General features: G+C 53.6%; 1 protein-coding gene and 1 long non-coding RNA gene across 3 annotated transcripts in view; both read right to left on the reverse strand.

Moving 5' to 3' along the window:
* The window catches only part of SMG6 (SMG6 nonsense mediated mRNA decay factor), a 105,635-nt gene that overhangs the window by 43,543 nt on the left and 37,529 nt on the right, over positions 1-24,563 (reverse strand). For both annotated transcript variants that reach the window (XM_068210422.1, XM_068210421.1), the window contains exons 11-13: positions 11,005-11,121; positions 10,364-10,532; positions 1,909-2,110 (exon numbers count right to left, since the gene is read on the reverse strand). In XM_068210422.1, coding sequence (XP_068066523.1) covers positions 1,909-2,110; positions 10,364-10,532; positions 11,005-11,121 — 488 coding nt within the window. The remainder of the gene's footprint in view (positions 1-1,908; positions 2,111-10,363; positions 10,533-11,004; positions 11,122-24,563) is intronic.
* Positions 18,305-19,485, reverse strand: LOC137485759 (uncharacterized). Its single transcript, XR_011005454.1, has 3 exons — positions 19,300-19,485; positions 18,487-18,654; positions 18,305-18,399 (listed from the first exon to the last, which is right to left on the reverse strand). It is a non-coding gene; the product is annotated as an uncharacterized lncRNA (long non-coding RNA).

Below are 24,563 nucleotides of genomic sequence, written 5' to 3' on the forward strand. Positions count from 1 at the left end.
CTCCTTCCTGTGCTTTTCAGCATGGAGCTGGAAGACACCTTGTTCTCCTCTCTGCCTTTTCCCCAAATTTCCTTTAGACTAAAAAGCCTCACTTCAGCCAAGCCCTTCTTGGAAATCAGGCTTTTGAGCTCTCTTTTCTAACTCACTGTCCCCCCCTTTATCCTCTCAGGTGTCCTCTGCACATGAACATGCACACCTGATGTTTCACCTGTCTGACCATTAATAAAAACACTGGTCAGAAATAAATGAAGGTGTACAGGCACAGTCAGGCCTGGCTGCTTCCCTCTGGGATTGGTGCTGCTTTTTTCAGCAGAACTGAGAAAACACCATGCCTGATATTCCTGAATTCCTGGGTAGCTGGTGCTGAGCTGTGAGGGCACCAACTCCCACCTGTGGAGTTGTGCAGTTTCTTTACAAAGCACCAGAACCAAAGGGAGCTGGGACAGGGAGAATTCAGCTCGGTAGCTCAGGTGTAGCTACAGGACAAAGACACAAAGATGAGTGCAAGTGCCTGGCAGGGCAGGTAGATGGCACTCCAAATAAACTGGTGTGTGGTTAGAGGAGGCAGAGTTCAGGGAATACCGACCCCCTCCCACACGTTACAGGGCATCAGAGTTGCTCAGCCACCTCACCTGCCTGCCGGGGGCTCTGGTTTGTGGCTGCTGGGAGAAGAATCTCTGTATAGGGACACTTGGATTGTCCCCAGCAGAACCCCCGTGAGGCCACCACACACACTGGGCAATCCTTAGGGCAGCAATGGCAACTGCACACTTCTTATTTTAACCCTGACAAATAGAGCCTTGAAAATTCATGTTTCCACAGACACTTCCTGGACTAAGCTGCTTCCCCAAACTGAGAGGGCTCCTGGTTTTACTGGGAGCCTGTGCTCCCATGCTGCAGGCAGTGCTGTGAGCACAGGTTGGGGCAGACAGAGAAGTGAAACAGAAATTTGCACCTTTGGGTCCCTCTGTGAGAAAGGTCCTGAATTTCTCACTGTCATTTCAGGACAATGTCATGAAGAAGAAGTGGCACAGGGAAAGGCACCTTGCCATTGTCACACGCAGGCTCTCCACAGAAACCTGCTCTGCATCCCCACTTCTCCTCCTGGAGCATCAACCCCTCAGGGAGGGGACACTGCAGCTTCCCAGATGAGCCACGTTTGTGGAGCTGCAGTTCTGCCTCCGAGCAGGAAACTGTTGAGAGCCACTCTCATCCTGCCGTGCCTCCAAGGGCGTGCAAAACAAATGCCATTGTGCCTCCTCCATCCCCCACCAGGCTCAGACCCATTCTCCAAGTGCAGCCCCCAGATCCCTCCTGGCCAGGTGGTGGCAGAGAGCAGACCCAAAACCCCACATCAACAAGGGAACTGATTTCATTATTCTAAAAACAAACAGCCAAAGGAAAGTTCAGCCTAGAATGGGCTCCTAGAGCAAAGAAAGGAAAATAGAGAGCGGGCAGTGGGGAATGCTTCATATTCCTAAAAGCCTTTTGTACGTTAACACATGGTGTCTGCTTCTCTCTAGTCACCTATTTATCACTCTCCTCTTTAGAGAAGGAAAAAAGTCCTGGCTGCCTTCCTAAGGCAGAGTTTTGTGGCCGGGGGGAGGGGGAGGGTGCTTTAAGCATGATGCAAACCATTTGGAGTGCACCGAGAGCTCTGCCAACACAAGCTGCACTATTTAAACAAGTGAGGAAATGATCGTATATACAACATGCCAGCGAGCACACACACACCAGAGGAAGTCGAGAGGGGTTTTCATGACACAGAGCTGGATGTCAGCGGCTGAAAGGTCGATATTTTCCCTTAACACCCTTCTCAATGACTTAATCGTGTTCCGTTTGCACAGAAAACTTCCCAAGAATAAAAGTCTGGAGGAATCGAGGGGGGATGTTTGGCCTACTGCTGACCTTGTCCGAGGTCCTCTCCACGTAGCAGGGCTCCTGGGGGGCGACCAGCAGGGGAACGAAGCCCGAGAGCAGCCGATCCTCTTCCAGGCTAAGCAGGGCAAGGTCGTCATCTGGGTCCTTGTACAAGGGCACCTCCGACTGATTCACTGTGGTCAGTATGTTACAGAAGTCAGCCAGCGTCGCCCACACATCTACTGAGACCCTGGGAGAACGAGGAGAGACGTGAGCAATTGAGGGCTGGAATGCGTTGGGAGTTGCCTGCAATGCTGCAGCGAATACCAGAGAGGTGAGGCGAGGCGAGGCTCGGCACCGCTGCTGCCCTGCCCCGCGGGACGGCCCCGGCGCAGCTGCGCTGGCACCGACCCCGCCAGGGACCGTGACCCTCACCCGCCAGCGCTGACCCCGGCCGCCGTCCCCCGGATGGGGACAGCTCCCGGGATGTCGCCTTCCCGCTGCTCTGCCCACCTCTGCCCGCGGGGAGCGGCTTCCCCGTGCGGTGCGGCAGGAGCCCGGCTCGTTCCAGATGATGTTACTCAATTCTAAAGCCTGTTGGAAGGACAGAGCAAACACCCGCGTTGCTGTCGGGGCTGAAGGGGCTCTTGAAGGGCTCCAATCCACCCTGGGGGGCTCCAGCACAGCCTGGAGCATCCTCTGCTTCACACAGCCCTTATCTGCTGTGACCACGTGCTGCAGCCACAGAGATTTTCACAGCTAAACCCCAGCCATGAGGGGTTAAAGCCGTGTTTGGCTTCTGGCCGTGGGTTTCAACTCTCACGAGTGACCGGCAAAGCTGCCTCTGCCATGTCTCACGTTCCCAGAGTGGCAGTGATGTCCAGGGTGCAAACACAGGAGCCCTGGCCCACTTTCCACACATTCCCATCACACATCCCCACGGCTGAGCACAAGCCAGGGAAGGGCAAGCACCCAGAGAGCCAGTGTGAAGAAAGCAGGGAAACAAGGAACAAGCAAGGGGGTACTACAGCTGACCAGGTTGCCTCGCACTGCATTTCCCCCTCCTGTTTCTACAAACACTCAGATTGGGGTTTTTTTAGGATGTAAACTGGGATTTAAGTAGGAAATAGGGGAAACTGGGGCTGATGTGCTTCTGGTAGGCTGCTCCTCCAGCCCACACCTCTGGAGAAAAGCACGGGGAATCCAGCATCCCCGGGGGTGCAGCAGTGACCGGTGCGGGCCGAGGCAGCCCAAGGCTGGAGGGAGGCCCCCTGCTCTTTGAACTGCTCCAGGTGGACAGAGTCTGCACTCGGTTATTTACGGGAATCAATGTACCAGGAAAGCACACTGAAATGAAACATCTTGTTTTCAAGAGCGTCCTGGGAGCCAGGCAGAACGAGGAGCCATTAATCAAAGCCCGGCACGTAATCAGCACACATGTAACGCAGAGTCGCCCACGTCCCCGAGCCAGCCCTAGCCCACGTCCTGCAAAGGAGAAGAGGTCCTTCAAAACCCTCTGGTCACAGACACCAGGAGCTGGGTTCATTCACAAAGCTCCATCGCTTGGCTCAGCCAGGTCTGGCTGTCAGAAATGTTTAAATATGGAAAAAAATAAACAGTTGCAACACGTTTTTCGGAGGGATCTGTCCGAGGCCCTTTGTGATGTAATGGGAAACGCTGCGTTTGTGCTACCAGCTGGAAAATAAACAGAGCTGCGAGGGTTAAAAGGAACTGAACTTTCCACGACCCCTATCTGCAAAAGAAGAAAATAATAAGAGGAATGATCCACTGCCCCACAGCCCTGATAGTTTATCCTCCGGCCCAGGCTGCAGAGACAAGCACCGGATGTGATAGGGCTGCTCTGGGCCACCTCCAAGGCGAGCTCTGCCCATGGGAGATGCACAGGGCTTGGGAGGCTCAGCCTCCCCCAGTGCCCTGCTGGCAACTGGGCTCAGCTGCCTGAGGCCAGTCACATAGCACTGGTGGGGCCCCACGGCCACGAGGGCTCGCTGGGATGAAGGAGGTGCAGAGGCATCAGCAGGGAGAGGAATGGGAAAAGTACCCAAAACTGCCAAGGAATGAAAGCACTGGTGTTTTGGGGACAGGCAGAGATGCAGGGGACATTTCCAGTGGGCTGGGACAGCCAGGTGTATGGGGCTGTGCTGGAGGAGAGGAGAAAGAAACACATTGCAGAGAGCTCGCCCATATTCCCAAAAAACAGAGCTGCAGGCAGGGGATGATGACAGTGAGGGTGAGAGGGAGGCAGAGGGCAGTGGCAGGATGCTGGGCTGGACTGGGATTCACTGCAGGGCCAGTGTGATGGTGGCAGGCATATTACCACAGATAAAGCACAGGGAGCATCTCCCTCCACAGGGCTTGGCATCCAAAGTCAGAAAAATGCCACAGGAACAGTCACTGAGCTGGCACTGCTAATGCCCTTGCAGGCACCCAGCCCAGCAGTTCCCTTTCCTCTCCCCCTCAGCAGCACTGCCAGGCAGGGCACCCCTCACCACCCCAGAGTGTGAGAGCAGCCCCTGTCACTTCATCCTTCACCTACAGCTTGACAGTGCCTTGCCACATCTCCCATTTGCCCTGGATGTGACAGATTCCCACCCTGGGCTCACTTCAGTCAAACCTCAGGCTGTGCTGGCTCCCTGGGTAGCCAGCTCTCACTGCACTGCTACCTCAGCAGCACCCTGCAGAGCCTTCAGAAAGCCAAGAAAGAAGCAGTGTTGGCATTTTTCCCTGGTTTTCTCCTGTGATGGCAGAGGCAGCACTGCAGAGATCAGTTCTGACCATTTTCTGCCACCCCCTCGGGTGCAGCTCCTCCTCTGCAGCACATCTCCCATCACTGCCACCACCAAGATCATTCACCAGCTGCTACTGCTGGCAAAGCCAGCGAGGACAAACGGCTCACACTGACACCTATGGCCCTGGGAATCTCCTGCTGGGACATGCGCTTGCCCTGGAAGGTCACACAACACTTGTGAGCCCTGTCAGCCTCCTCCCCACTGCCTTGGCCCAGGACCACTTCATGGCCACCCCCAGGCATTTCTGGCTTATGTCACCCCACGGTGCAGCAGTGCCGGAGCCTCTGTGCAGAGGCCAGGCAGCTCCAGGTGCCTGGAAGCTCAGTGCATGAACAGTGCCACGGCTTCAACGTCCCTCTGCAGAGGGAGGCCCCAAATTACTGACACCGAGCCCAGGCATGCAGCTCCCAGGTACAGGGACGAGGCTCCCAGAGCTTTTAACCGAGGAAGCGAGAAGGGGGTGAGCGCGAGGTCTTTCCTCGGAACGGGGGTTCATTCACTTCCCCACAGACACATTTACATTTGCTTATTCCACTAGGACAGGAAAAAAAAATAAGAGTTAATTTCTTTTTTATTGCCTCAGGATTCCAGGTTTAATGTAGCTGTCAGTGTGAGCGCAGCCCAGCTGCAACGCCGACGGACACGGCCCGGCCAGGCAGCGGCGAGAGCCGCGCAAGTGCGCGGCGAGCTGGACCGCGGCCCCGGGGCCGAGCGCCGCCCCAGAGAGCCTGGGGAGGGCTCCTGGCAGAGATGATGCCCGGATGGGCATCACCACAAGGCAAAAGGCACACAGCAAAGCATGGGGAGAGCAGAGGATGCCAGGGCGAGCCTGATGCTCGCCAAATCCCCGCGCGGGACGCCGCCATCCTCACCGGGGGCGCGCGCTGCCTGGTGATTAATATCAAGCACAATGACCCCACGTTACAAGCCTGCGGGGGCCTGTGGAGGTGGCCATTTCCTGTGTAATACCAGCTTGTTTAAACACTAACATCCAAACTGCACAGCTGCAGCACAAACCCGGAAAGCGCGGCGCAGAAGAAGCCCTGCATTGTGTTCCCAGCCGCTGCAGAGCCGCGCTGCCGTGCAGATGGCAAACGCCTCGGGCCGCTGCTCCCGGGGCCGGGCACCGGCACTGCCGGCTCCCGGTGCCCGCCGGATGAGCAGCTCTGCATCCTCCTCCTCCTGCCTTTCCTCTCTCCTGGACCACGGGAAGCTGAACTAGAAGAGGCTCCTTTGCAAGGAGCAAAAAGGTTTGGCCATGGGAGCTCTTCCCAAAGGCCTTCACCAGCCCTGGTCTGGGCTCAGACAGAGCAGGATGAGGTGGTCACAGCCCTTCTGCATCAGTGATTTCCCCCACTCTGCCCTGCACATGGTCCCTTCGGCCAGCCAGGCATCCATAAACCCATTCCTCTCCCAGGAACCCACCTTTGGAGCTTTGGAGCTCTTTGCCCAGGAGAGGTGCAGTCTCCTCCCAGCCAGCCTCTGCTTTGCCACAGCCCCCTTCTCCACAGAGACTTTTGGCTTCTCCTTTGGTTGACTTTATCTCCAATCTCAGCCAGGTTTACACTACTGAGACACCTCTGAACCCTGGCTTTGATGTCTCAATAGGGAAACTCTGGTGGCCAGAGTTACTGAGGATGAGATCTGCAAAAGGGATTTTCCATTTAGTCTCCAGCAAACTCCAGCAATGTCTTGGCACCTCTGTGCAAGACTCTGTCCATCCCTCCCAGTGGGAGCTGCCATCTCAGTGACACTTCTCTGCAAGAGCAATGTGATGAGAGCGATCTGGCACATCTCTCTGGGAAGGTAAGCTCTCAAATGTGCTCACAGCTTTTGGATTCAATTTAATACTTGGTTTAAATTAACCATTTTTAAATGCTTGCAGACAGTCTCCACAAACTGAGAGGCCCTTGGCCCCGTGTGGAAGGAGCACTGATTCACCAGGGTCAGCCCTGCAGCAGTGTCTGTCTAGCCAGTGGCTTCCCCATCAGTTCTTGTGCTTCATTTAGCAGTGGATTAATTGTGGCAACGGAACAGAGCAAGGAGCAGCTCTGTCCAGCCCTCTTCACCTTCCTCCCAGCCATATGTCCCAAAAGGGGATGGAGTCACTTATACAGCAGCCTCCTTGGAGATGCACCTTTTGACCCATCTGCTGCCAATATCTCTGCCTTAGGGGATCCACCCTGCTTCCTTTTTCCCAGAATCCCTGCTTTTACACCCCAATCTCTGCAATTCACTCCTGGGGACATTTGGTCTGAAAGATGCTTCTCCCACTGCCTTAAACAACCACCTGCAGAGAACTCAGCACAAGGTTTGCCATGAAACATGAAGACAGAAATTAATTTTAAGATACAGAAGTGACAGCTGCTTGCTGCTAGGAGACCTGGCAACACCTGGTTCAGACACACAATTCCCGAGGCACTGAAGCAGAGATGTCCAAGGATAAGTTTAGCTCCTACTCTGGAAAGACATGAGGAAAGAGTCATGGAAAGCTCACTGAGCACCTCTTCCAAAATAGGAAGGACACCTTTCACCTCACAAATTCACACAGAGAGGTAGTTAGGAAGTCCAACAACTGAAAATCTGTTCCAGGGCATCCCCTGAGCCGTGATGACCATGCAGTGTGGCCAGGAGCTGGAGGAGTGCATCAGACCAAGAAGGGTGGATTTGGGGAAAGATGGAACTTCTCGCTTGGGTTGAATTCAAGACTGCTGAGCCCCCAGGTAGGGAGAGGCTGCCTGCCAGGAACCAGGGTTCATTCCCAAGCTCCCACCAAGAAAAAGGACCCTGAAAACACAGCCTCCTGAGCCTCTCATCCCACTCCATGGAGCCCACTCGGCATGGCTCACATCCATCTGCTGGCTCTCGGCAGCGCTCACCCCTCACACCTTTCCCTCCGCCTCTGTCCAAGGGGGAAAGCAGCGAGCTGAGGAATTTGGTGTGGGGTTGGTTTTGCTTTTTTTTTTTTTTTTTTTTTTTTTTTATTGTAAGGACTCAAATCCAGCAGTGTGATAAATGCATCCGAGCTACAATTAGGAAGATATATAGCATCAGAACGCGAAGGTCTGGGCAGCGTGGTGAAACGCGGGCTCTCCAGAGCCCCAGCTATGTTTCCCATTATGTAACCCTGGTCATGGGCAGACAGCCAGACTCCAAATGAAAAAGAGACTCTGGCTTGGCACCGTTTCTATTTTCCTATCCTCATTCGGGGTCAGCGCAGTGTCATACAGCTGCAGAGAAAGCTCCGGGGATTAAACCTGGGAAAGACTCCAAGACCAGGACCCGGGTTCAAGTACCAGCTGAAAGCAATAAACCAACTGCCACAGCTGGGCTGAGTTTAGACGTTCTCAAAGTCCCCCAGCTCTCTCCCATATGAAGAAGGAGCGATTGCAAACATGGCAAGAGAGGCCTTGGGACACGCAGCCCCAGCCCAAAGCTCCGGCCGAGTCCTGCCAAGCTGCCCTGCTTGGCCATGAGCCCAGCCCAGCGTTCTGGCCCTGGATGAGCTGCACTTTGATGCGAGCTCTGGGCTCGGAGTGGGCTTCCAGGTGGGTATGAGGCCTGTTTTTTCCAGAAGCTTTACCACGTTCATGGCATCTCTGCAGGGCGCTGCTGTGCTTCAGGGGATTTCTACATCCTTTTGCTATGCCCATGCCACCACAAGAGGTAAGGAAAGTGGTTTAAGAGTATCCAACCAGCTTCTCTGTTGGCAGTGGTGGGATCTCACAGCACATCCCAGTGGTGTGGGAGCATGTGTGATATGGCCCAGGCCCCTCACTCAGCTCTGTAACTTGGCATCTGCACTTGCTCCTCATGTGCTCTCCCTGCTCCTGAGCTCACCCTGCCCATAAACCTTGGCTTACTCCACCACGCCTGCTGCTCTGATCCATGTTTTACTTCTAAATTTCTTTGAAGCTGTTCCTATCTAAACCCTTGGACTCGGTGGCTCTACCTGGTTCCTGAAGAGCCCCAGGGCAGCCAGCAGGCTTGTGTCAATAAAGAGCTGAAATACTAACCCAATGCTCTCCTTTTCCTTTCCTATCCCCAGGGCAAATGTTGCAAATTCCAGGTCATGCCCAAGAGCAGAGCTGGTTCCCTGCTGTTCATCACTACCTGCATCTCCATGGAAGCTCAACCACTGCAGTCCCAGAGTCCTGGACCCCCAACACCCATCCATACAAGAGGTCTGGGCTGGAAGAGCAGCGTGCCTAAGGAAGATCTTCCATGCGAACTAAAGAGCACCAGAGTGGAGGAGCCAACATGGGGGACAGGATGGGCACGGTGGGACGAGAGCGGCTGCTCAGCCACCCTCCACGGAGAGGCCAAGCAAGACAAGAGACACTCATTCCTCCACTAAACACATCAGGATCTTGTGGAGTAGAGCCCCCAGTCTATACCCACCACTCCCCCAAGAACCATGGGGTGGGCTGCCACCACCACCACCTTCTCCCACCCCAACGGGCGAGCAGGAGCTGGCACCTGCTCCATCACCCCGGGGGGACACGGCCCCGTGCCCCGCAGGAGGGGGAGCAGCTCGTCCCAGGGCGGGCGCCGAGCGCTGGCTGCGTGAACCCAATCAGAAATTCCATCTCGAGGCTGCCCGTGGCCAAGGGCTCGGCGGCTCCCTGCGCAGGCAGCGCGAGGGGAAGGGGGGATTGGTGCAGCCGGGCTCACGTGACGGATCCCAGTTTGAGTTCCTGCCCAAAGATGGGCAGCAGTTCACATGAGCAGGCAGCGGTCCCACACCGAGCAGCCGACAAACAGAAAACAGACTCCATCTCCACAAAATGAGGCCCAGAACTTCCTGTGTGAGATTTCCATTTCCTCAGCCAAATGAAAAAGAACTGGAGTAAGAGGCAATAAACCAGGAGAGCAGGACTGGACCTGACGCACGGAGCGGGGACCCATTAATGGTTAAGCCACTTTGCTGGATTACTCTTAATGCGCCTTCCCATCACCCTGGGTTCTGGCTCCTTTGGATTAACAATAAGACGTGATTTCAGGCTCTGGATCCGGAGTACCGGAGGCAGATGGAAAATCCTGCGGGAAAGCAGCTACGGAGCATGCTCAGACGCCGTTTCGCATACTCCATACTTGGCCCCTTCGCTCAATTTTCTGTCCAAAAATATGCAAATTGCCTAGTCCGCATTATGGACTAATGGGCTGAAATCGGCCAGTTTAGAAAATTAACCCTTCTGTGCGTTGTAGGGTAGGGACAAGCGGTTTCTGAAGCAGAGGGGAGGTGACTCTTGGAGCTCCAGGAACAGGCAAGCTGCTCCAGGGCTAGCCCAGCCCAATCAAGGTTGGCCTGACTCAGTCAAAAAAAAAGGCAACAAAATGCTTATGCTGGAAATGGAGTTCCCTCTGGTCCAGAGGAAGCCCCTGCCTGTCCAGCTGGCTGGGCCAGCAGGGTATCCCAACAAAACCAGATGCACATCCTAAGCAGAAAGTAAAAATCCACCTCATAAGCCATCTTCTAACACATAGAAACACAGGGCACCTACCAGGCACCCTCCAGCCCCACTCACACATCAATGAAGAAGTCACTGTGTCACCAAGGGTGACAAATTCCCAACATTCCCTGGGCAGTGGGCCTTGCCTGGGTGCTCAGGTCACGGTGCCACAGCCAGCAGTAAAGCATGAGCAAGGGGAAGGAGCTCAGGGAGGGAGCAGAAACCAGAGGGTGCACGTACTGTTTGGGGAGCTCAAGAGACGTTGGAGGAGGATTCCAGGTGTCCGGGTGGCCAAGCATCCAGTCCGACCAGACCTTCACACTGGGGAGCAGCTCCTTCAGGTCCTGGGGCAAGGCAGAGACCTTGATGTCGTCCTCCTCATCCTCCTGCTCCATTTCTTGTGGCTGAACTGCAAATGGAAGACGTGAGAGCTGAGGCAGCTCACCACAGCCAGACTCAGGCAGGGACTGGGAAAGTATGACACAGATCCCAACATCCCAGCCTGGGACGCACAAGGGAACAGCCACAACCCACAGCAAGCACAAAGACAGATCTGTTCTCCCTGGAGGGCAAGCCAGGGTGTTTGTGATCCCTTTTATTGAGGGCAGCAGGGTGCCACTGCACCAATCACAGAGATAGGATTCCCAGGTCCCAGTTTCGGGAAGTTTCCCAGTTGCTGGCAGAAAGCATGGCCTCAGTCTATCCCTTTCTGTCTGCACACACCAGGTGCTTTCCTGCAGCTGATCAAGCTGGGCAGAGCTTGGGATGCTGGGGGAGAATCCTAAGGCCCCAGGAGAGGGGAAGGGATGTAAAAACCAGCAGGCAATGAGAGCCTGACCCCCACCAAGCTTCCTCATGGGCTCCTGCTGCTAAGCCCTTACCTGGCACACATTCCCTCAGCAGGCTGGTGCACCTCCTCACCAGGAGCGCAAACATGGAGAGCCCCAGGGCCGTGGCCTGTTCCTGGATGACAGAGCGGCAATCCTCAGAGATGCACTCTAGGAGACAGAGAGGTTTTGGGTCAGATCTTCCATCTGGTTTCACCTTCACAACCTCCCTTTCTGCATCCCATGAGGGGCAGGGGTGAGCAACTCCCTAATTTACACCTGTCCCAGACATAATTGTTCCATGTAGGGAGGAAAAAGGTGGTGAGTAGCTGCTCTGGAGTGGGAAGAGGCTGCAGCCACCCTGCCCACACCATGCCCAACCCCATGGCATGTGCTGAGCCAGCTGGACCACACTGGCACTCAGGGCTCCCAGCACAGAAGCTGCTGCTGGGGCTGAGGCCTTCCCCTGAGGAGGAGGGTATGTTTAAGTGTTAAAAGGGTAATTAGCTGCATGTTTGATCTCTGTCCCTGCTGGAGTTTTAACCTCAGCAGCTGAGGAGGGGGCTCCTCCCATTAGTTTCACAGTCACACAACAGCTTGTCAAGAGAGCTTAATTGGAACTGTTACTCAAGGGGATGCCACACAACCACAGCTCTTTCAAACAGAGCCGGCTCAGAGTGAGAGCAAATCCCCCCGGCACATCTACACCCAGCCAGAAACCACTTCTGAGGCTGCTGAGAGCAGTGGGGAGCTGGCTCGAGGGAGCTGCCTGGAGCCAGGCGTGGGTTAGGCTGGGGAGGCCAGGAGTGCCATGGGACATGCCAGCCTGCCCCAGAGCTCTCAGAAGGGTTTAAGCCTTAAGGGAAGCCTCTGCCCTCCCAACTCCCTCTACTCCCCATTCACATCCTCCCAGGATGTGGGTGAGTGGCTGGCTGGGGAGAACCCACACATTTACTGGGTTCCTACCCCTCAGTGCTGTTTGCTCTGTGCAGGATGCTCCTTGCTGGCTTTCTGCAGCATCAGAGCTTCCACCTGAGAACAGCTGCCCCAAGCCAGGCAGAGGATTTTTACAAACTCACAGCTACTTACTCTGAATGGGTGAGTGAAGCCCCAGGGCTGAGATAGGGAGGGAGAGCCCCTTGAGCTCCCCAGCTTCCAGGCACCTCTGCTGGGGACATCAGCACCAGCCACACATCAGTACAGAGGTGTTGGGAGCTGAACTGCCCAGATGTGGCAGAGCAGGGACTTTGAGCAAACAGCAAGAGGATTAGAGCAAGACACTGAGACCACGTTTAAGCTGGGGCTAGCAAAACACCTGAGGTGCACAGAATAAACAGTGGGGTTTTAAGGACAGATCACTTCAGAGGAGTGGAGTGGGAGGTTAAAAACTTTCCAAAAAAGACAAGAACACACCAAGAAAATACAGGAAAAATAAGGAGGAACATCTGAAGGCTGGATTGACAGTTCTTACAGCTGTCAATGAGTTCAGCACCCAGCGTGGAGGGTAACCCAGGGTGGCACCAAAGGCACCTGGTAGCTGAAAGAGGGTGCTTTGCTCATGGAGGCAGGGCTGAGCTGGTGCCGCAGCGCAATGGTAGGAAGTGCCGTACTGCAGGGGCTGTCAGCTTTTGGAGGAAACATTAAAACTAAAGATGTGACCACTCTGGGACAGTAAATCTCTTTCATGAAGCCTTTCCCACAATTAAGAGTGCTAGTCCCAGTGCTCTGGCCACAGTCCAGTCCAAGAAATTACAGCAGTCTTCCCCGCGCTCCTCCCCTTGCACTCGGGTGAGATGCTGTACTGTCTTCCCTTCTTGTCTTAAATGGACACACAACAAGACCACAGCGGTCCAGCTGCCACACCTGAGTCTGGCAAGTCCCCTAGCTGGTGAAAATCTCTGGGCATTTCAGCATGGACCCCCACACTTTGAGTGGGCAGCCCCCAGGACTCCAGGCTGGGAGCACTGCACTCCAGCCAGACTCACAGTGACCCCCCAAACTGAGCTGCTGCAAAAGCTACATCCTGACCCCCTCCAAAACAGGCAAAGCTTAATGGTGTTTGTGATGGTGAAGGCGATGAGCATCCCGTATTTCAGGGTGTATTTCAGACACTGGCTCCAAAAGCTGGACCTCTGTGGTGGCTGTGGCCAGGCTTGGTCCCAGCCCTTCCCACTGCCACCAGCAGCTCTTGATGCAGGCTACAAGCTCCCCACACAACATTTAACAGCCAAAATACAGTAAAAAGTTTCCTGCACTTGAGCTGTGGCAGGTACAGCTGTCCATCAAACACCCTGTGCTGCTGCAAACAAACACTGTGTGCCCACCAGCTCATAAAGCCACAGTGCCCCGATGTACCCCAACAGTGCTCAGCCCTGGTACAGCCTGCAAAGCTGCCCACTGTGCAGGTAAGAGCATTAGGACACCCACACTTAAAGGGCTGCTGTCACACAGTTCCAGCTCAGCTACCATGGGTATTGTCAGCTCATCATTAAACTCATAAAATGCACAAAACTCCCCCAGTCCTGAAAGTTCATTCACTGGATGAGCTCATCGGCCTCATTCCCAGGAGGCTCCTCCAGCACAGAAAGACAAACATCCAGGTGGGTGCTTGTTCAAGACCCCTGAACATGCACCAGCAAAGGCTCTTAAGAGCTTAATTGTAGGACAAAAGAGGAAAGCACCATAAATCAGGAGAAAGCTTCTTTCTGTGCCTTTTCACCACTTTCCTCGGGAGGCTGGGAGCTTTGGCTTGCCCCGAGCTGGGAGTCAGTGGCCAGGGCTAATAGAGGATGTAGGGACAAACCCCAGGCTACCCCTGCCACAGGAGACAGACAAGGTGAGGGTGCAATCAAAGGGCAAATCACTTGGGGTGTTTAAACAGAATCTTGTAAAATGTTTTGAGTGATGGGCAATAAGGAAACCAACTCTCTGGACCCACTCACTGTCTGAGCCTACCCTGGCACTAAGAGGAAAACATTTTGTAGAAAATATGCTTAAGTGAGGGTTGGAGCAACAAATCTGCTCTGGAGCCCACAGGGCATCATTACTTGTGAACTGAGCTGGTAATTATGTCTGTGCTGCTGGTAATGCACAGTAAGACACAAACTTATTGGAAAAGAGATGTTTTTGGAGGATGGAGTGACACTTAGGTCATTTCTGTCCCTGCAGTTGCACAGCATTAGTAAAAATGGAGATAACAGCTGCCCCAGACCAACAAGAGCAGGCAGAGAGATCCTGACTGCCCAAATCAGGGCAAACTGTAATTCCCAGATCTGTTTCCCCAGATCCACAGTGGGTGCAGGTGAAGCAGAATGAGTGTCAGATCCATAGGCAACCCTGCATCCTACCCCCGCAGGCTGTCACCAAAAGCTTGGTGACAGAGACTTCAAGTGGCATCAGTGGCACCCCAACAGCTAAAGCTGCCACAAATCCACTCCACTTCCTCCCCTGAAACCCCAAATGGGGCTGTAATCAGATAACCCTCCCAATTCACACCCAGCCACGCTGCACAGCTGGGGCACACCGTGGAGGTGTCAGGCAACTGTGGAAAGAAATCACACACAAAGGAAGGGGCCACGAGGTTACAAGCTCTGAGGTAGCTGGAACTGTGGCTCCTCTGTGCCACCAGCAGCCACAGCAGTGACACTCCACAGGAAATCATCTAACACCACCAACCACAACACGTTCCCCCTCCACCTTTCTCCCCTTGTAAGCCAGCACACGTCCCTGTTAATGCCAGCCCTGGATAAACAGCTCCTGTCACGTCACCTCTCAGCTCTCGCCTGCACAGCCACCCTGAGAACACCAGTGCTCAGCAGGCTCACAAATGTCACCTCTCAGCTGTGCCACTGCCTTCAGAGGTGCTGCGTGGGTGCAGAGGAGGGTGGGCAAAGCTGGCACCGCTGCCTCATAACTGCTTGTTGTTAAACCACAACCTAAGGTCAGGGCTCCTGCACTCGCAGCCGAGACTGACTCAGGGTAAATGCACACCCTTGTCTGTGTTGCTGTACCAACACACAGCCCCTGGAGCCACACTGCAGCCATGGCAGGGAGCTGAGCTGGCTTAAAAAGCCTCCTCTGGGGAGCTTCCTTGGGCTGCAGCTGTTTCTTGACCACTTGTAGCCCCACATCAACAGCAGCAGAAGTCCGGTGCATGGAACGCTGCATGGGGCTAGGAAGGAGCAGGCAGAGCATTTTAAAGCAGTCACTTTGAAATTACTTATTTGTACTACCCCACACTTCATAGGCTGAATTTGCCTCAAATATGCATCTTTCTGCACCAGAAAAATACATGAGAGCCCTGCAGGCCCCTGTGAAGGTCACGGCTCTGGAGGCCAGACTGGCAGCAGGACACAAGCTGCAACAGTTCTGAGCACCCTGCCTGACAGTCACCACTTGTCAGCCCCTTCTTCTAGCTGGCTCAGACTTTGCTGAAGTTTCCATGCTAGGTGCCTGTCTCAGCCTGAATTCTCCTGGAAGTCTTCAGCCAAAACAGCTCGGCCACTTATGAGAATGAAGCTAGGAAACAACATAGTGGCTTATCCCTGTTTGTAAAAAAAAAACCACTTACAACCTTTTCCTTCAGCTTACAACCTTTTCCTTCAGCTAATCTAGCAACTGTAAATCCTGGAACAAGGATCTGAGATTTTGCTGCAGAATAACCTTTTTAACAGAGAGTTTTCCTGTCCTACTAGAAATCTGTCCACACTTAGCCAAGCTATAAACATCTGAAAGACAGCAGTTTTTCCATACTCAATAGGAACTTGTTTCAACAGTTAAATCCTGCTAAGATTTCACCTCCCTGAGCAAGCTCCATCTTTCTATCTCCCTTCACCTGTGTTACAGGCAGCAGAGCAACTGCCCTCCTCCCATCCAGCAGGTGGGGACTTCTGAAAAATGTCCTTGTACGAGTGACTGCTGCTGCTGCGAGCTGGAAATTGGACCCAGACTCCTCCAACTGGTGCCCAGGAGATCTGCTCTGAAGCAGAGCCCAAGGGTGAGAGAGGGATGGAATGGAAAAATTGGGAGCTGATGAGCATCAGACTGCAAGAACAGAGCAAAAAGCTGGGAACCGGCGATGGGAGGTTTTTCTGAAGATCAAGAAGAGGAGTCCTCCTGTTGCTTTGCGTGTAGGAGAGAGGGTTTTTTTCCCAGCTGAGGTCTGGGCTGTGCAGAGAGTGCTGTTTTCCTACCAGGAGGCAGTTTCCTGCAGAGATTGCAGGGAGCTGGGTGGATCAGCAGCTGCAGCGCCCTCTGCAAGCTCCTGCCTGGATTCTCCCAGGGGCTGTGGGCTCTGCTCCCACCCAGCCTGCAGCAGAGCCCGACCCAGGACTCCTGCAGCCATAAATCTACCTGTTCCACAGGGGAAAGGGTGAGAGGCAGAGAGAAAGGGGACTTTTGTAGCGGGGAGAAATTTGTGTTTCTCTGAGAACGTTATATTCATGGAAAACATAAACCAACTGTCGTCAAAGTCGTCTGAGCTCAGGAAATGGAGCGGCCGGGAGAAGGCTGCCATGTGGCCGGATGTTATGTATTTCTAATTAGTGCTATACATCTTTCAGCAGCGAGTGTCCTTTTGCTGGGAAACACAACGCGCTGCCCTTGTTATTGTAACTGTCAGAGAGTGCTTAAACAGATAATCTCCAGGAAAAGTGATAAACACATCCCCTCTCCCACTAGGGTGTGCAAAACAGCAGTGCCAAACCTTTATTAGGGCAACACAACCAACCACAGGAAATGGGAATGGGAAAAGAGCAAGGGGCAGCCGCCCACGAGGAGAGGGATGTGCTGGAGGAAGCTTCTCGTGGCTGCTTGAGTGCCATGTGCCGAAGGAAATCCTGCGAGGGACAATCGGGGCACAGCCAGCACAGGACACGTGGGCTGCTCACAGGGATGGGGCAGGGACTGGGAGTGAGGGCCCCCAGCTGTTCTGCTCTGAGTGAGCCCCCAGTTTGGGTGGAAAGGAGCCACAGCAACCCCCAAGCTGACAAGCAAGCAGTGGACATGCTCCTCCCTCCACCCATCCCAGCTAACAAAACACAAGGAATGCTGAACCTTCCACAGTTAAAACAATCCCAGCCAACAAATCTCAAAGGAGAGCAGATTCCTTTGATTGAAGCAACCAGACTGTCTCAGCCGAGGGTCAGGAGGGCTCCAGTGGGACAGTTTCCATGCTGGCCTCTCTGTCCTCACCTGAGCTGTGGCTCCAGGCCGGGAAGCCCGGAGCAGTGCTGGCAGCAGGTGATCCCAGTGCTGGCAGAGCAGCAAGGATGTGCTTTGCTCCCAGGCAACAACAGCTGAAGCCACCTTTCCTGGTGACAGGGTGAAGGACTGTATGGGAAGGCACTCAAAAGAACGAACAGTTCTATGGACACAGTCCCAAGGATGACATAACGGGCTGGCCAGGGGACACAGGAGCTGCAGGAGCTCGGTGAGCACAGGGCTGGGGGCGAAGGCACCCGGCTGATGTGTCAGCACATCAACTCTGGAGGCACAGACAACTGATTCACCAGCTGGCTGCTGCCCTGAGGGGAAGAGACCCGGGCTTGGGTCAGTCACCTCAGAGTGACACCACCTGAAGGCAATTCCTCTGCTCCCTCACCGCTCAGACACAGCTTTCCCCGTGAGTCACTCCCAGCCAGACACAGCCCTGGCACGGCTACAGGGCAGCCCCCTGGGGTGGGGCTGTCTGCAGGAAATGGGTGAGGAGAGCCCTGCTGCCGGCCCAGGCTGGTGGAGAATGCACACAACCACGGGAATATAAAGCAGCAAAAGTGAGGGGGATGCTCACAGCTGTGGGGCATTTCCAAGACACCCCCTCGCAGGAGAGCTGTGAGTCACTGGCACTCCCAGCTCTGGGAACTGGCGAGTCACACACGCACTCATCTGCCCCCGAGAGAGCCTGGGAACCTGGAGGCACTGCTCAGCCCTGGCTGATACCCTGGGAATGATGGGCAGCTTTCCTGGAAGGACACTCCCAGACTCTGAGCAAACAGGATGGCAGCCCCAGCCCTGCCAGCACTGTGGCCGAGCTCAACATCACCACCTGCAGCACACAGGGCTGGACCCCTCCCAAAGCAACCTCTGGATTTTAGCAATAACCTGGATGCCCCCAAACCACCTCCCTGCACTGATGTCCCCCCGTGGAGAGGCAGAAAGGCCCTGGGAGGGTCTTGGTTGCAGCAGCAGCACTGGGGAACTCGCTGCACGTGTTCCCAGAGCAGCTGGGGCTGCCCAGGAGCCTGCAGCTCCCTCTGCAACCCTGACTTGTCCGAGGGAAGGAAGGAGGGAGGCCTAGGAGGTGAGGAATGCCGGGGGCCTGGGGAGGATGGAGCAGCTCTCCCTGTGGAAGCCATTAGATATTCAACACTTCATTTGTTTCCAGCCGTCCTGGACTGCAGCACTGGGCTCTAGGACGGGAGGCTCTTCTCTGACGTAACCAGGAAGCAGCTGCAAAATTAAGGAATCCCTCATGACATCATAAAAAGGGTCGATGGTTTACAGGGGAAGGTATAAAAATTAATGACATATTCCCACCCGAAGCAGAGAGCCTGCCCAGGAGCCACAGGGGAAGCCGTGCTCTGCCCGGCACGAAGGGGCTGCCTGCCCCAGACAGCTCCGTGCTGCCAGCTCCCTTAGGCTGATCCAGGAGCTTGTCTCTGGCTCTGATTGTCCCTCAGCCCAGGCAGGGCTGGATCCTTGCACCTGGGGTGCGATAACCAACTCAGTATATCCTTCCTGACCCTGATGAACAAAGCTTTAGGGAATGACTTTAGGGACAGCTTTCTTGTGTACTCGGGGCTGGCCAGGAGTCAACGACAAAAAACATAATTGTGAAATGACTATTAATAATAGTAACTTAATAAGAAGTTATTAATTTCCACAGGGAAAGCAGACACGTGCACAGTGTCCCCAACACCCCAATTTCTGAAGCTCTGGGAGACCAACAGGACCTGCAAGAGGAGGCACTGGCAATGGCACAATGTCCCTCCCCACCACACAACCCAGGCTAGGTCAGAAAGAATGACATTAGCCTTGAGGACAAGCACAAAGCCATTTCCACTTGAAAAGGGAAAAGGATAGTGGTTTAAAATTAACTACAGCCTTTTCCAGGAAATATCAGTGGAAAGAAGCAGCCATTTTTAGAAATGTTATTCTCAGAAATTTCCTGAAAAGACCCATCAGTCAAAACACAGATTGAAGCCATTTCCACTTGCACTAAGCAGCACTTCGGAGCTCTCCCTACACGCTTGGGGTGCTTGACCCAGCCAGCAAGGCCAGGATCCTGCTCTGCCCCCCTGACCCCAGCGAGGCTGTGGGAGTCAGTTTGGGATGTGGAACAGCCCATACAGAGTCAGAAACACTCCCCCTGCATGGGGAGGCACATCCATCCCAGTTGTCACTAGTCACATTTGCACTGAGACACGCCAGTCCCTGGCCATCACAGCTGGAGCAAAAGCACCTCCAGACTCATCCATGCTGGCAAACCTGGAGAATTGCCAGAGAAACTCTCATTTCTCAGCACTGCCCTCACCAGAGCCGCTCTGAGCGTGGGAGCTGACGCTGGCACTTGTGACACAGGCACAGCAAAGTGCCAGCAGTGTCACAGCAGATCCCCAGAGCCACAGGTTCTGCTGCCAACAACTGACAGCAACGTGAATTTGACCCGTCTGGCAGCTAAAAGGCTGGCAAATCTAAATGTATGTAACTCCTGGCTGGCTCATAAGGAAGTGTGTCCCTTCAAGCTGGCATGCCAGCTCATCAGCATATCTATAGCTCCAGACCAGCCTGGCACCAGCTGTCTCTTCCTGTGGAGGGAATATTTGCCATAATACGCACAAGCAAGATGCGTTCAGATGAAACAGGGAATGCTGCATGAAAGAAGAAAAATCATGGATGACAGAAATGGAAAATGGTGTTAGGGGCACTGCAATGATGCAGAATGAAAAAAGAAAACCCCTGATGGCCTATCTTCTGTCTGCACAGATCTGTCAGCTCTTTTTGAAGATGCCAGAGCTATGAACCTCACCAAAAGAGCCAGTGAGGAGCTGGGGAGCCTGGCTGGGTTACACAGCAGCATGGCAAGAGCTACCAGCATCCCCCCAGGAGCTGTGCGTGCCCAGCCCTAACTGTGTCAGATGTTATTTACAACAGGGAGGAGGTGTGAACAGGGCTTCCCAAGAGATTTCCTCCAGCCCTGAGGGAAGTTTACAAATAAGGACAAATAACAGCAGCAAATAACAGGCAGCATTTTGCACCCCTCAAGCTCTTGCTGGGGGTGGGCATGTCCTTGACAGCAAAATGTGAGCAGACAGCCTGGAACTGGCTTCCTTGGGTGTGAACCTGGGTGAGCACTCTGGGCCTGAGTTAAAGCTCATGACAGCAAATGCCTGCAGACAGGAGCATTCAGAGAAAGGAGCCCTTGATGGGGCAGGAACAGCAAAGTGTGGAGCTTCCTTTTCAATTCCCTCCTTTGCTGCTAGTCTTAGGGCTTCCTGAGGGCCCAGTGTCTGCAAAGCAAATGCCAAAACATGAAGTGAAATCCGTGCCCTCCTCCCAGCTCTTGGGAAGCAGGAAATCCCAGGGTCTTCATCAAACGCTTGCAAGCCTGAACTGCCTCCTCACCTCCCACTCCAGCCCTGCTTGGTCCCTCCAGCCTCCCTGGCTGATGGCAGTGGCACCCCCAGCCCCAGGACACCCCAACAAGAGGGGCACAGCCCAGCCACTCTGCCTGCAGTGATGCTTACTTAACAATTTCCATTATAAGACCTTGGTTTCAGTTCCTAAGAACTTTGCCAAACTTTAACCATTTAGGCTGCAATCCTTCATGCCAAAAGCTTTCTTCAAGCTAAATTTATTGGGAAAATTTCAACTACAAAGGTTCAGCCATTTGCCAGAATGAGGTTAGGGAAAATATATTGTTCTTCTCAAGTTAAAAATTCTTTGACCATTTCAGCAAAATCCCTAGCACCTTCACACTTGGAGCAGGAACCAGAAGTTTGGCAGGGGCCAGCAGAGGGGTCTGGGTGTGCCTTCTGCCATCTCCATCCTGCTTTGCCAAGGTGGGGGCCTATGGAAATCTGGGTGCTCACCATCAGACAGTTCTCTCATGCCACTCCAACCAAAGCAGCAGCTGGTTCACCTGCTTGGACAGAAGAATAAACCAAGCCAGGTGAGGCACTGGAGAGGGAAAAGCAGGTGGAAAAGGGAGCTGAAGCAGCACAAGTGAGGCACAGCATAGCAGCCCCTTCTCCAGCCCCCTCACTGCTCTGCTGCCACCATCAGTGGCTGCTCTCCCCAGAGGATCCCAGCCCCAACACATGCAGCATTCCTGCCGTGGCAGAGCCTTGTGTGGTGCATCCAGATTTACGTGCCAGCCAAGGATCCCAGATGAGGTCAGCCCGGTTCCAAGGGGGAGCTCGCTTTTCTTGAAAACTATGGAAACTACACATGCAAAGAAATCTCAGAACACCAGACTTGGAGGCATCTCTGCAGCTTCAAGTCAACTCCATCGCACTTACTCACCATAAAGCCGTCCTAACAACACGTCACTTTTTCTCCCCTCAAGGTACCATTTTCAGTCAACACAGAAAATTAACAGGCAGCAGAGACCCTCCTGCAGAGTGTTTTGATGTGCTGAAATGTGCACGTGTTCAACGAGCCTCAGGGCTGCAGGACAAGGTCATGGTTTGGGGGGTTAAGATGGAGAACTTGATTCCATTCCTCACCTCGGTCCTGAACTTTCAGGGAGATCCAGAAGTCTCCTTAACTCCTCCCAATGCATGTGCTCAACTATTTTTGTGTCCCTCACTTGTTGGCTGGCTGGTGACACAGAGGGGATGGAATTTGCAGACACTGGGCAACTCTGGTTTGATCAAAGGCAGCTCCTGAAGGATTATGTTTTTAGGAGAGCTCTATCTCTTGCATCTCAAAGTGGGCAGACAAGGGACTAGAAAATCTGGTATTTTCCTTAAGCTCAGTCCCCCATCAGTACCTGTTAGAGGTACCATGAAAAAAGGCACCCAAACCCAAGATATGAGCACACACCAGTGAGTTCACACCATCCAATTATTTGGACCTGAATCTTGTAGCTTCTCCTACACTCCATGCGGCACTGAGCACAACGATAACACTTAATTAGTGGCTTCTCTGGAAAACTCCCATGAGAACGGAAAGAAATTTTACAAACAAAAGGACAACAGGAAAATTGAGCCTGGAATCTCTTTGTCCTGTCATCATCTTGTCTACCACAGGAGGCTTTGTGTGCCTTACATCATACCTGAAGTGCCACTGGGCGCAGCCTTTGAGGCTCGCTCTGTTTGGAAACAACCCCTTCAAAATGCTCCTCATGAAAATACAGCCAGATTCACCCACCAGACCTTCTGGTGAACGGGGACTGTGGTCTTCTGTGGAAATTTGGAAAAAATTCAGCTGTGAGCGGTGCCATGCAAAGGGAGGTTCTCAGGTGTCGAGCGAGCGATTCCCTGCGGGAAGGGCCGTGACCACAGGCACAAACCCACAGCATGCAGAGAAACCACTCCAGGAAGTTTAACATCCGAGCCCCCCTGCTAGAAAATACGATCTCAGTGCTCCAACAACTCGCATGGAGCCGGAGCCTCGGGTCCCAACGCACGTGCGAGCTCACACAGGCGATGGAGCCGCCGCCACGGCACTCGGCAACTAAAGAGCCTGAACCCTCCACATTCATTAACAAGCGTAAGACATCACGCTTTTATGCCAAATTCCTATTTTCCCCCGTGATTTGAGATAGGACTGGGACAACTGTGATACTCCCTGCAGCTACCGTTGGCCATACAGAGGGAAAGGCTGTGCTGGGGGTTGGTGGGCTCGCCATGGGGTGCCCCAGCACCCCTTTTGTTTGCTGCTGTGTCTCCTGGCAGGAGGACACGAGGGAGCTGCAGGCTCCAGCGCCGTTTCCTGCAGAGATTTGAAAACCTGTTGCAGTTCCAAAGCGAGCTTCGATTTCACTGTGACCAGCAGCTCAGAGACTCATAGTTACTATACAGCCGAATAAAATATTTTTTCATAAATTTAACGCCAGCATGTCTGTGTTTGGAAACTTTGAAAATCCATGTTGTATGGTTTACTGCACTGGAAAAGGTGCCAACAGAGTTTCAAAGGAAGGGAAGTGTATAACTGTTTCCTTTCAAATGTATTTTCCAATGGGATCCATTGAGGGAAAAGGCTGGAACTAACTAAAACATTATTAAAAACTGTTATGAAAAGAGACAGAGAGATGGAAAAAGATAGACAAAAACTCCAATACACAGCCGAAAGGGAGGGAGGGAGACAGGCGGCAAGAAAGGGGATATGGGCAGAAAGACACTTTGGGTAGGGAAAATGGGGCGAGACGGGGAATTTTAACTGGCAGTCACCCTTCGTGGTTTCATATTGTTGCAGATCAATTGATCAGGATTTCAAGTGCTGCTGGCCCGGTGGCACAAGGCGAACCACAGAGTTGGCTGCAGGCGCAGCCCTTGCGAACTGCTGACCTTCAGTTTTCAAACCAAAAATATTCCTTGGGAAACGGTTACACCAGGTCCCAGCCCCGAGGCTGCCAAGCAAAAAACAAGCACTACGGACCTGAAGGAACGCCCCGAGTAACTTACACCAAAGCAACAAGTAGGGCTAGTAGCCTGAAGTAACTCCCTGGTGTGATTCAACCGGCAGTAACCGCGCGTGACATGCGTGCAGAGGGGCTTGGCTCTTCCGTCCTCCCGGAGCGGGGAGCTCTCCAATCACCCTCCGTCGGGATGAGCGTCGGCCCTCAAGCCGCTCCCGCTCCGTTGGCCACGCTCAAGCTGCTCCAACCAAGCCTATAAATACCAAAGCAATCGGGTCCATACAGTGCAGTCACAGCCTGATTCCAAACCACCGCTCCGGCTCCAGGCACAGCCCCGGGTTTGCTGCCCTGTGAGTGAAGGGGGAGCCAAAAGGGGCTGAGAACACACGTTTTGTCAAAGACTTCAGTGCCCTGGCCATGAGGAGGCTGCCAGGGTCGGGGCTGGATCTCTGTTGCTCTGCCAGGCTTCAAAGAGCCAGGCCGGGGGTGGGCAGAGCTCAGCGAGTGCCTGCAGAGCTCCAGGCCTGTGGTTCCACGGGGTGTAGTAACCCTGGGCTGTAGCACACATGTCGAGGGATGAGGGGAAAAAAATAAACAGACAGACAAAAGAATGAGGATGCTCTGCCAATTCCAATTGTGCAGCTTTTATTTTAAATGCTTATCAAGCTGAGAAAGAGCAGAGTTCTTGGAAAACAAGGTTTCCTTTCTTCCCATGCCAGTGTCAAACACCCTCAAGGACGGGTACAGCACAAGGCGCTCGCTGCCGGCCGCCCTCTCCACAGCCGCCGTCCTGTCCCGTCCCACCCGCCTCGGGAAGGGTTTCCAGCTCACAGCCCTGGTGTTTCTGGTAAAAAGATCTCTCTGTGATTTTTTTTTTTTACTATATATATATATATATATATATATGAATTTTTTTTTATTAATCTCCTATCTGGCTGGGTTCAAATTATGGCCAATTACCCACCAACACTTCTCCTAATAAAATAAATTTTTACGGGCCCTAATTACTGCTTTCGCTGAACTGCTCTAC

Source organism: Anomalospiza imberbis, chromosome 20 (assembly GCF_031753505.1).
Source record: "Anomalospiza imberbis isolate Cuckoo-Finch-1a 21T00152 chromosome 20, ASM3175350v1, whole genome shotgun sequence".
Lineage (NCBI taxonomy): Eukaryota > Metazoa > Chordata > Aves > Passeriformes > Viduidae > Anomalospiza > Anomalospiza imberbis.